Raw genomic sequence first — 12,555 nt, 5'->3', positions numbered from 1 at the left:
GGAGTTACATTTGGGAAGCGAGTGAGAAAACGCTGTATAAATGTCACAATGCATGTACAAGTACCTATCTTGGTATCCTCTCTCATTGGCAAACCGCTGGAACGCTCCCATTGGATCTGAGCCTGTGCTTAGAATAAAGACCAGGGGAATGGAAGGAGACATGTCTGCATACAGGGTTGCAAGATCCACAGGGGGATTCTCCACAAATTGTTGTCCCAGACCAATGATAACAAACTCAGTCACTGCAAACACAACCTGAAAACACACAGAGTAAGAGACCTGAAATACATTTCAATGAAGCCATACCAGCTGACAACGATACATAATTCAAGCAGACTTACAAGAAACTTGACACACACAGAAACCGTAACACATACACACAAACAAATCACAGCTTCTTAATATCAAAGCATATATGCTGGTCTGCTATTAAGCACAATACAGGAAAAATACAACAGCTAGGGAGTCATTTGAAAAGCTTAAAGGCATTCAATAAACTACCACTCAACTCATTTATTAATTCATTTATTCATTTTTTTTTCAACTCTGCAACTACTACTTTTATTCAGCTGAAAAGTCAGAGCTGTGAGATGTTAACTCAAAACTGTTTGAATTGATCTGAGAATCAGTGAATTTTACTCAGAATTGCAAGAAATAAAGTCAGAATAGTGAGTTCTGGCAGTCTTACATAGTAAGTCAACCTTCTTTCTTTCTTTCTTTATTTCTTTCTTGCTTTCTTTCTTTTTTACCTTCTCCTCCATAAAACTCTTGATGAGAATGAGTTTCTGGAAGGCCCCAAGTCGCTGATTCCAGTGACCTCTGACCTGTGGTTGTTTCTCAGAGGGTATGTCTTCTGAGAAAGGATGGAGGTCAGTAACATACCCATCCCACTGTTCGGGGTTTATTGTTACCTCTAGTTGCCCTGAGAAAAAGAGACAAGGAAAAATAGCATTAAGATAAGAATTACTGTACGATTTCCATTTTGTGATTGATGCTTTTCAAGAAACGGTGTAAGTATGAGCCAGTGATGTTTTAATGAAACAGGAAGAATATACCCAGTTTGACAGATATAGGTGTGGATATGATCTCCTTTTTAATGCCATGAAAGCATGGTAGTCGGTCTTCTAGATTACAACAAGTCTCCCAGGCAAAATCAGACAACCATGGCACTTCTGGCTTCTCTGGCAATTCCTGCAGAGGAAGCAGGAGTGTTATCATCAGAAAATGTGTGTGTGTTTGTGCATAAGGCTGCATAAGTAATATTTCATCGTACTGATGTCAGAAGCCATCAAAGAGCATGAATTGAGATTAACACACTTGTTCACTCAACTAATAAAACTTCACAAAAAAATTACCTACAAGAAAGCATATTGAATTATTACACTTTTTTCTTCTCTTATTTCTCTCCCCAGAAAATTTCCCTCTTTTCCATAATTTCTAAACCATATTAACATCCTATACCGAGAGGTTCATAAATAACAGAACACAAAATATAACCATCAAGGTTTATAAAATTTGGTAAATGAGAAATGTTTTACTTAACGCAACCTCTCATGTAATTTATAAATGGTTATTCACACGATTTGAGTTTCATTCAAGTCCCTAATTGCACTGGAATCAAGTTTAAAATTTAGGACACACGATTTGAGTTTCATTCAAGTCCCTAATTGCACTGGAATCAAGTTTAAAATTTAGGATTACCCATGAACAATAGCAACAGAGATGCTTTCCTTAGTAACAGAACAGAACTGTACTCAGTTTACTGAAATACACACAAAAATATATTGCTTCAAAGCACAGTAAAACAAAATAACAGCTTGGGTCATTAGAGAGATGCCTTTTTAATGGGGGCAGAGACCACAGGCCCCTGAGGAAAGGGAAAAATGTAAAAACAGCTCTACAATCTAACAATTAACACAATTAAATCCCATTCATGACCTGTAGAAGGATAACTGCCTTCTATAGAATCAGAATAAGAACTCACATACATAAGTACTCTCACACACGCATGCACGCATGCACACACACACACACACACACACACACACACACACACACATACACACACAGGTATTTTTTCTTTCTCTGCAATCACATATGCCTTTTCAACCTCCCTGACCTTCTCCATTGCTCCAGCTCCTCGCAGAAAGTACTGCCACTCCTGCTGGGAGATCTCTCCCCTCTGCATCATGATCTCCACACACAGCATGAAGCTGTAGATGGCCTTGTGCTGCTCAAAAAGGCCACGAGACACATTCTTGTAGGCGCTCAGCAAAGTCTGATCCAACAGGATCTGTAGTCTCATGCTCAGATCTCTGTGCTTCTCTGATGACTCAATAGTGTTGTTGAACAACTGCAAAGACATTTCAAGGAAATTCTCAGGGAATGCATGAATCGTATACATTAAATGCACTGAAAGTCACTTTGAGTCTGGGGGAAAGTCTGGGGTCTGTAAATATTTCACAATATTACTGTTGTTATTGTATGTTTGATCAAATAAATGCAGCTTCGGTGACCATAAGACAGTTAGTAAAAGAATTTTAAAAATCCTTCAGATCCCAAACTTTTAAATAGTATTGTATATACAAAAGTAAAGAAAAATAAAGCTGGGTTTATTTTTTATTTAATTTAATTAATGAATTAATCAATAATTCTTTTTTTATATTACATCCTGAAATAATATTCTAGAATGTCTGCTCTAAATTGAAATTACCTGTTTAAAGTACTTTAGGGAGAACTGGTACATGGGGTCAATCTCAGACAGGCTGGCAATGACAAAGTACATGATGGAGCCACGTGTGGCAACTGGGCGATATTTCTCTCTGGCTGCGTTGATCATCTCCTCTGTCGTCTCCGCCTCCACCAGCCGAGATTTAATGGCCTGAGATGTCACCTGTGCAACAGAAAAGAGGATAAATTGTCAGCAGATCAGCTTGATGTCAAATGTAAGTGTTATACTCCAAACAGAGACAAATATAATGACTCAACAGCTTGATGTGTTTATAAAGCATCTTAAAATGCAAAAGGAGCTATAAAGCCGTCCACATTGACAGCAGTATCAGCGTCGCAGAGACACATGAAACTGTAGCAGAGGTGTCAGACAGAGACAGAGCTGTTTTTGCCTTTAAAACAGATCATTTTCGTTCATCTATCAATCTATCCGTACCTCCCATTCAGCCTTTCATTACTCTCTGTGGGCGGCGGAAGGTTGACAGTTACTTTCAATCTGATTCTCCAAAAACAACTTCTGTTCACTAAAATTTGGCACAAACACACTATGTGTCCACCAAGTGAAAGTGCCATTTATTAGTAAGCGGCATCTATTCTGGTTTTGCAGCTGATTCACTAAAGAAATTATGCAGATCAAGTACTTTTTTCTATAGTTTCACATTATAGAATTTTACAGAAATTATTCAAAAATATGGTCAAATGCTCATGCTGAATTGCTTGTGATAGTGACACAAGAGGAATGTTTTTCCATTTCCAAATCCTATAACAAATCCTCAGAAGAAAAAGATTAAAATGTGTCAGCCCTCATTGCCAAATGTTCACATAATCTTTTTAGTTGACTGTGACATTTGCATTGTTTGTGAAGTAAACCTCTCCTTTTTGTATGCAGCAGTCATTAGCATAGCAGAAAAAAGGTTTAATGACAATTATTAGATAAACAGTGGCAACAAAAATAGTCTGGACACTTAAAATAAATAAATGTCATTGAATTACATAAATTATCAAACAAAGTGGCTCTGCAAACAAATGATGCAACTCCTTTTCAGAGCTAACTTCAGTTTTGTTAGATTCCTTTCCAATATATATATATATTTTTAAGTGAATGTTGGTAATAAAAACTTATATTACAAAACAATACTTTTATTCAGGAATGATTCATTAAATTGATCAAAAGTGACATTGAAGAAAAATTAATTTTGTTCTTTTGAACTGCATTTGTCAGAGAACCGTTTTTCAATCAAAAGGTTTTCTGAGCACCAAATGGCTGCTGAAAATTCACTTTAAAACAAGATATATTTTAAGCAATTAAAATAGAAAACAGTTTATTAAACAGTATTTTACATTGTAATAATATTTCACAATATTACAATTTTGACAGTATTTTCATCAAATAAATGTAACCTTGGTGAGCATAAGAGACTTCAAACCCCAAACTGAACGGTAGTGTATGAATTCATATTGCTTAAGGGTAAACAAAGGTTAAAATAACATCTGCTGCTGCTTTTATAAATAATTACTGGCCTACTGATGTCTATTACTCTGCTCACTAAGTATTTAAATGCCATCTTCACACTAAAACTACTATAGATCAGTAAAAAACACATAACTATGCCCTCTCTTTAAACTTCTGACCCCAAACCACTGACCTTTGACTCTTGTAATGTTTGTACAAGCTCCTCGTTGTCGAGGATGTTGCCCTCAGAGGTAAAGAGCAGTTTGAGAATTCGGTCCTCAATGGCTTTTAACTGGTTCCGGTCTGCATTGATGCGAACGATCAGCTGGCTTCTCTGTTCTTCCAAGTCAGGACGCTCCAGGCGAACTACATCACTGGGTATAGACAAAATTAAACAATCAAAACAAGTCAATCAAAATTTTACACAGTGGTAATTGGCAAGAGGTATATTATTTAAACAAATAATCATCATAAATATCAAATAATATTTTATGTTAGACAACATTATGTAATTATGTCAACTAATGTCAACTACTGTAATGAAATGTGTTTGCATATGATGCATGTTGTAAATAGAAATGTGTCTTTGTTGACCAGCTGTGATTGGACCACCTACGATGGGTGGTAGTAATAAGTAAAAGTGTATTTCTCAAATATATGTCTTATAGTTCAGACAATAGATGAACAGATGAGAAAATACAACAATAATAAAGTCTATGACAATGTAGGATTTGAGCCAGAGGATGACGGTTTTCATATCCATTGACCGTGATATAAAAAGCAAAGACAGAAACCTACAACTCTTACATGCATTATTCCATCACTCCTTGCTTTTAGAAAAATAAACACCTCTGATTCAGCTACTGTCTCCTAGGTGAATATTTTAGACTTCTGGAGGACTTAAATTTTCTTTTTCCTAAAATTGCAAGTTATTGCATTGGACTAAAACATACTGACTTTGCGCACACATGGTTTAACAACTTCCCACCTTGTTACACTTCACATAAAAATGAACGGCCTACAAAACAAATTGCTTATACATTTCTTAATTTGCTATATTATTAACATATATTGGATTCAGTATTATGTGCCTTATGTTTTTGAATGAACATTGACAAAATTATCCACAAATAACGCTTTCTTCATAAGGTTCATAAGCTCAGATCAAAGAATCCTATGACCAACCAGTTTCAAAAAGAGATATAAAACCTGTTATAATTGAAACAAAAAAGACTTCACAAAAACATTGAATCCAAGATTTGTTGACAATATAACATTGTGAGAGATTTACAAGCATTTTTGACTGGAAACATCAAATTAGGTAAAAGATAAAATTTCCAGCACAGCCAAAATGTTAACTTGTGTTTTTCTTTATAGCAGATTTGAAAAAGTTTTAAACTCAACATCATGTTTCTCATGTTTGCTTTTTGTTTTTAAATTGAATCTGAATATTCAAAGCACGGGACTACCTGAGGATTTGATCTTCCAGTCCAGACTTGGTAACAGTGAAGTTGATGATGGTCACTTTGATGCACACCTGGCACAAATAAGACACAAAGCAATTATGGACGTGTAGCTTAAAGGGGTCATATCATAACTTGTACAGTATCAACATTAACTGAAAGCAAGCTACATAAATAACTTGTTCTGGTTTTCTTCACCCTGTCATCATTTAGACATTAACGAGATAACACTGGTGGCTCTGAGAAAGGCAGAAAATCCTTCAAATTTGAATTATTAAAACAAAAATTGACCTGTGATTCCAAATAGCACAGACATGTATTCTTTAGGGGCTTGTAAATAATGATTGGCATTATCTGCTAAATGTATCCCATAAGAGATGCTACCTTTCCTCTCTAAAAATCCTCTAGAGGCACACTTTGTGCTTTGATTGGCCCTATGTGCTTTGTATTTGCTGTCTGTCTGTGAGAATGTTTCTTTAGTCCAGACTGGTCTGTCAGCACAGCTCATCTCTCTTCATATAAGCTGAAATGACAGGTCTGTCCTGTCTCTAATGCTTGAGCTTACAACGGCACATCCCCATTTGACAGGCAACCGTATCTGGTGGTGTGCTCTCTGCTTGCTGCAAGCACTATTGCCCGTGGCCTTGTCTGTTATGATTGCTAGGGCATTGTCTCTTGGCAGGTGGGCTCTGATCCGCATCTACCCCAGAATATTGCAGTGAGAGTTGATATGGCATGGAGCCAGGGAGGGATTGGTGCACAAGGTGTTGCCACAACAGATATGTGAAGGGCTGGTGCCAGCCGTGTCCACTTTGCTACCGTGCCAAATCTAGTTGACCTTAAACAGGTGTCAACCTTGATCCCAGAATGCCTTCTAAAATCCCCCCTGCCATTTGCACAATAGTCTGAAAGGATAAATTAACAACGAGCTGCTAATGAAACACTGACAGTAATTACATGTAACAAAAAGACTGTGGGGGTCAGACATCTGCAGGGAAGAATGAATTATCAGTCACATACTGGGGTTGGAAAAAGTCATGTGAACACCTTGGAAATGGATGATATTTCTTACTACCACAATTTGCTTTTAATACAGACTCCAACCTTCTCAGAATATATTAATATGCAAAATTTTGAATAGTCTCCAGTAGAATGCTGTATAGCAGAACATCTGCTTGCTTCAGAGATATTGGAGATGGGAATCTGTTTCTCACTCTACTTTAAGAACTGCCCACAGTGGCTTGATATTATTCAATTCAGGTGAACTGACAAGGCCAGGGCAGATATCGAAGTTTATCTTGGTGCTCCAACTGTCCAGGTTTCATGATCATGACTTTATATTTTCGCATTTTAGCACTGGTGTCTGTGATTAAAGTTTTAGCAATTGCAGCTCTTTCATGGATGTTGTGAAGTTCCCTGTTTTCGGTTTTTGTGAAAACATGGTCTTCTGGGTGAATATTGAGGTTTGCTGTCACTTCTGCTGCAGTAATGTTGTGTTGTTTGGACACAATCCTTCTAAGTGTTTGATGGTGCCTTTGATTAACTTTCAGTTTTTTGTTTTTAATTTTTCTTCAGAAATATTGCCATGCTTTTTGACGCAGTCATAATCGTAAAGAGTGTCGTTCTTAAAACACCTTTTGCATCTTTTGCTCAGACTCATACACATACCTCTGGGAGGTAGTGGGGATTGGCCATTTTGGTGGTCATGTAGAATCGGAAGTTTTTATCATAGTCAATGTCAGAATCTCCAAGTCGGATCAACGTTCTGCCACCTAACACAAACGTCTGCTTCAGAAGAATGGGCTCCAGAGCAGGGTCCAGAGTTTCTTTTAGCTGTAAACACAAATACTGTATAAGTGAAATGCATCATATTTGTTCATTTTGCAGTTATGATAAATATTCAACATTCAGTTTCATTTTTATGTTAGATCTCTTGGTATGGTCTCTTGGTACAGATGTCTGGTCCTTGTTCTTAAAACTGATCTAAAAATAGATGCTAGGGGAAAACTATAAGCCTCAGTTGTCAGCAGTGAAAACAAACATGACTGAAACTAGATTCATCAGAAAATCACATCTGGCAAGAGTCAGAACTAATATACTCACTATCGAATTACTCATTTAAGACTGAAATAAACCATTCAAAGTCAATCAGATATCAGTTTTCAGTTCCTATCAACTCTAATCCGTAATTTTAAATATTTAAATTCTTATTTCAGCAATGTATTTGTATTTACATTTGACTACAAAATTTCAAAAGTGAAAGAAGGGTCAAAGTTTACCTCCTCCAGAAGTACAGGCATGCCCAGCCGGATGGCGTTCTCAAGTGTACGGAGGAAACCTGCATCGGTAAGCTTGATCACCTTTAAACCATTCTTTGTCTCTTTAGACCGTATCCAACGATTTGCCTGGATATAAAATGTAAAATCCTGCATTGCATGACTGTAAAAAGCCAATGTGGCATAACCATAAACAAAAAAAAAGGTAATAACAGATTTCCTTAATTCTTGAATACATGTGAGAGTACGTCATCATGAATAACCCATTAATATCAGTTTTTTTGTTTACTTTTTTGTCACATGCTTTTTTTCATTATGACAGTTACATGCCTATGTATGATGGCAATTTAGTGTAATGTAAAAAAAACAACAACAACAACAAAAAAAACGACTATGAGAATAAAGTCATAATATTTTAAGAATAAAGTCAAAATTACGAGAATAAAGTTGTAGCAATACAGGAATAAAGTCATAAAATTTTGAGAATAAATTCAAAATGATGAGAATTAAGTTGTAGCAATTACAAGATAATTAAATATAATATTTTAAGAGAATAGCCTATATTGCACATGCAAAGGGGCACCAGGAGAAATTCCGGAGGCCTGGCAACTGATTTGAATATATGTGGTACTATTAGCAGAAATCATCCCATATACTCGCAAGATCAGTATGCTTAGAAATAATATTTCACATATTCGAATACATTCATTAGCCTATTTGTGGTGCGCCACCCACCCAATAATTGTAATAAGCTTTGTGCTTTTGGTACTTTTAATATAAAACGCAGTCTCAGCTTTCAAATTCTCTCAGTTTAATGGTGAAATACAAACAATATGTCTTACAATAATGTGTATTTCCCGCTATTTAATGTGGCTTGACAGATCGCTGTATTAACCTCAGTTTAAGCAGCATTTTGAATCAATTATCTTTTCAATTACAATGAGACATTGTTTCATTAAATTATACTGTTTTTTATGCCTTCTGATGTTCCTTCATGTTTATATCATTCTATAACTTGTAATAAAGAGGAAAAACATTTATAATTTGTATTTTGTGATAAAACTGACAGAATTTGAAAGCTGAGCTGTGTTATTTTAAAAGCAACAACACACAAAGCTTATTGCAATTACTGGGTGGCTGGCACGCTACAAATAATGAATGGATTTGAAGACGTGAAATATTATTTCCAATCATTTATTATACTGTGAATAAAACATCTTGTGAATAGTCACTTAACATTATTTACCTCATAAAAGACAACAAAATAACTTAAATTAAGGAGTAGGAGACCACTTCAACCTTTTGAACGTTTTATTACTGTTTTTAATTAAATACATTGAACATTAACGTTATTCACACAATATACTGGCCTTGCTACCACTTTATTCTCGAAATATAATGAATAACTTTCTATTGCTACGACTTTGTTTTTTGACTTTATTCTCATACTATGACTTGAGTACACAAGTATATTTGTGCATGTATGTGTGACAGAGAGACGTGGAGAGAAAGACAGATAAACAGAAACATCTTTATCAGATGAAAAGGATGTGACAGATGTCCTGTTGTAAAGAATCTGGGTTCAGAAATATAGTATTGTACTATATTGAAATGTGTGTGTGTGTGTGTGTGTGTGTGTGTGTGTGTGTGTGTGTGTGTGTGTGTGTGTGTGTGTGTGTGTGTGTGTGTGTGTGTGTGTGTGTGTGTGTGTGTGTGTGACGTGCATCTAAGCATTATGCCACTATACAGAGTGGAGATGAGTTGAGTGTAGACTGTTTGTGTCATGGTTTTTGTGTGTATGTAAATGTGTGACAGTCTGATGTTTGAATGTCTGTTTCAATCTCTCCAAAAGACAGAAGTCTCCCAAGAGAGACAGCCAGATGGAGAGAGACTAAAAACAAATGACAAGAAAGAGCAGAGGAAAAAAGGATAACGTCGGCCAAATGTGCTGAAACCCGAGGACAGTAATGAAAATGGAGAGGTTGGAATGGGAGAAAGATATCGGCAAGGTAATGCAGGGAGGCTGGTTGTTTTCCTATTTGGGTTGCGAAGGCTGTTCTTTGAAACACTGTGACACCATCTCTAACCAACTGAACAACACTCTGCTATTAAAGATGCCCTTCACCTGACACACTCATTTATTTCCTGATGACACGGGCTACATGAAAAGCAAAACTGGAATCCATAGAGAATAGATCTATTGAGGGTGCAAGAATTATACCGCAAGCATCTTTAAATAAGTCAGTCTAAATTTAGCTCCATGTTACTTCCATATGTAATTTAAAAATACATTACCATTCCAAAGTTTGGGATCACTAAGTTTTTTTTGTTTTTGTTTTTTTTTTTTCAAAGAAATTAATACTTTATTTCTGATGGCAGTAAAAACATTTACAATGATACAAAAGGTTTCTATTTGAAATAAATGCTGTGCTTTTGACCTTTCTATTAAAGAAATCTAGAAAAAATGTACTACAGTTTCAGAAAAAATATTACGCATCACATCTGTTTTTAAATATGATAATTACAAATGTAACTTAAGCACCAAATCAGCATATTCGAAGGATGTCTAAGGGTTTATGTGACACACATCACTTAACCAACCTACTCCAACACAAAAATAAATCACAAATGAAAAAAAAAAAAAAAAAAAAAAATCAATAAAAACAAAGAATAATAACACATGGGATAAACATGGCCAAAAACATGGAATGCTGTGTAAAAATATAAACAAACAGACATTCAGTATGTACACAGTATAATACTCATATATAGTGTGTCCATACTAAAACTTATAAATGACCAATTACCAATGTGCAAATGTAACAAAAAATTGTCAAGCACATCTGTAAAACATGGTAGTTGTCAAATGTGCACGAGAGATATAGTCAGTGTTGTATATTAATGGAATGTACTGTAGTGTCTGGTGTCATGGGCATTTTTTTGTAATTCTGCAGTCTCTTAACAGTGTCTACAATAGGAATTCAGAGTGCTTGAGGGAAGTAGCTCATCCTGAGCCTATCCATGCTGGCCTCAGTTGCAACAGTGGGGAAAGTCTGTGGTTAGGCTATTATAAATGATGACACTATCAAGTTTGCATGTGGTAAACTATAATGATCATCTTGAAACAGTGTGTGGCAGCTGCTTTGCCTGCCAGAAAAAGAACCTATTAGTTTCCTTTCAACCTGAAAATAAGCTGTTTTTGAATGAACTGATCCATCTTAACCCTTTCATGAAGAGATTCATTACTTTTAATGGTTATGTGAGGCACTGGGGCTGGAAACTATATTGTTTATTACTATATATTAGACTATATTTAATTATTAAATAAAAATTTGTTCTTGTGCCTTGCCTTGCTAAGGCACTAGAACACAGCATTAATGGAAAGTTTGGAACTGTTAGAGGTCACCTGATCTTGGGGGTCAATCATGAGAGGCCAGCGGCGTCCCCGCATCACAAGGATTCCATTCTCTGTGGAAACATTATCCCGCGGCAACCCTTCAGCATTCCACAGTCGGATCTCGTAGGGATCTCCTAGAATGCTGATAAGACTGAAGTTGTCACTGATTGGGATTCCCAAGTTTTGACAGCGTGTGATCCAGTGATCTATAAGCTACATGACACAAAAAAATGCTCATTAATCAAATTCACATAGTATTCTGAAAGCTAAGGGGGAACTCTGTTATGATGTGTCATAGTTCGGTAAGGTGGGCATTTGACATAGGTCATGATTAAGAGAATAAGACAGGATTGACTTTAAAGACTTGCCAGATCATGTAATATACTCCGTGGCATTTTAGAATTAAGGCATGCTGTGGAATGAGAAAAGCTTGTGATTTAATACACTACCAGTTGTCTGTAATGGGAGGTGAAAGCTCCGTAATAAGCCACACATGCAGCAGCGATGAACACATTTCCAATGACGTTGTGGATCTCCTGTTCAAAAAAAGTAATGCTTTCCTGCCATCGCACCTGCTCGTCTCCCAGAGCAGATGTTAACTTTCCCGACCGACCCAGACGTACTTCGGTCAGAACCCTGGTTTTATCTGCAACCCACACACAAACACAGATAAACATACACACATATACGCAAACTGTGTGGCAGCTTAAAAACAGTTCACTGTGATTTTAAAGTCCATCTTGTGTCAACAGTTCCTTAAAAATCCCATCTAAACTGGTCCAGGCTTTCATAAGATTAATCAACTAGTCATTTCGACAACCTGACTAGTATACATAGAAATATTTACTTTTGTACATCCCTAATAAAAACAACATGAACACTTCACTCATACACACAAAATCCCACAATTACTGAACCCACACCATATACAGAACACTGCAGAGATAATGTATTTTAGTAGGCCAAACCATAAGTTAGCATCACACTAGTTACCTCAAAAAATACCCAATTGGATTTTTTACAATGGCCTTCCATTGGATTATTGCAGAATAATACAACCCTCTGCGACCAAAATGTTTATGATTCATTATATCGTGTTCATCATGATAATCTTCACAAATGATCACAGCTGAATTGTGAAGTCTATATACAGTTGGCATAAATAAAAAGCTGAATGAAGGCTATAAACCAACTACACAGTGGTTGCATGACATCACTATCACTAAGTTTCTAACA

The 12,555-nt window shown here is 36.2% G+C and overlaps 1 protein-coding gene across 1 annotated transcript in view; it reads right to left on the bottom strand.

Annotated features, from left to right (window-relative positions):
• The window catches only part of LOC109090057 (dynein axonemal heavy chain 6-like), a 73,708-nt gene that overhangs the window by 12,029 nt on the left and 49,124 nt on the right, over positions 1 to 12,555 (bottom strand). Inside the window, 11 exon segments of the mRNA XM_042716173.1 lie at positions 65 to 255; positions 750 to 922; positions 1,056 to 1,191; positions 2,120 to 2,353; positions 2,714 to 2,893; positions 4,377 to 4,557; positions 5,653 to 5,720; positions 7,315 to 7,479; positions 7,926 to 8,051; positions 11,329 to 11,532; positions 11,769 to 11,965. Coding sequence (XP_042572107.1) covers positions 65 to 255; positions 750 to 922; positions 1,056 to 1,191; positions 2,120 to 2,353; positions 2,714 to 2,893; positions 4,377 to 4,557; positions 5,653 to 5,720; positions 7,315 to 7,479; positions 7,926 to 8,051; positions 11,329 to 11,532; positions 11,769 to 11,965 — 1,855 coding nt within the window.

Source organism: Cyprinus carpio, chromosome B1 (genome assembly GCF_018340385.1).
Source record: "Cyprinus carpio isolate SPL01 chromosome B1, ASM1834038v1, whole genome shotgun sequence".
NCBI classification, from domain to species: Eukaryota; Metazoa; Chordata; class Actinopteri; order Cypriniformes; family Cyprinidae; genus Cyprinus; species Cyprinus carpio.
Note: the sequence above shows the minus strand (reverse complement) of the source record. Positions and strands in the feature narration are given on the sequence as shown.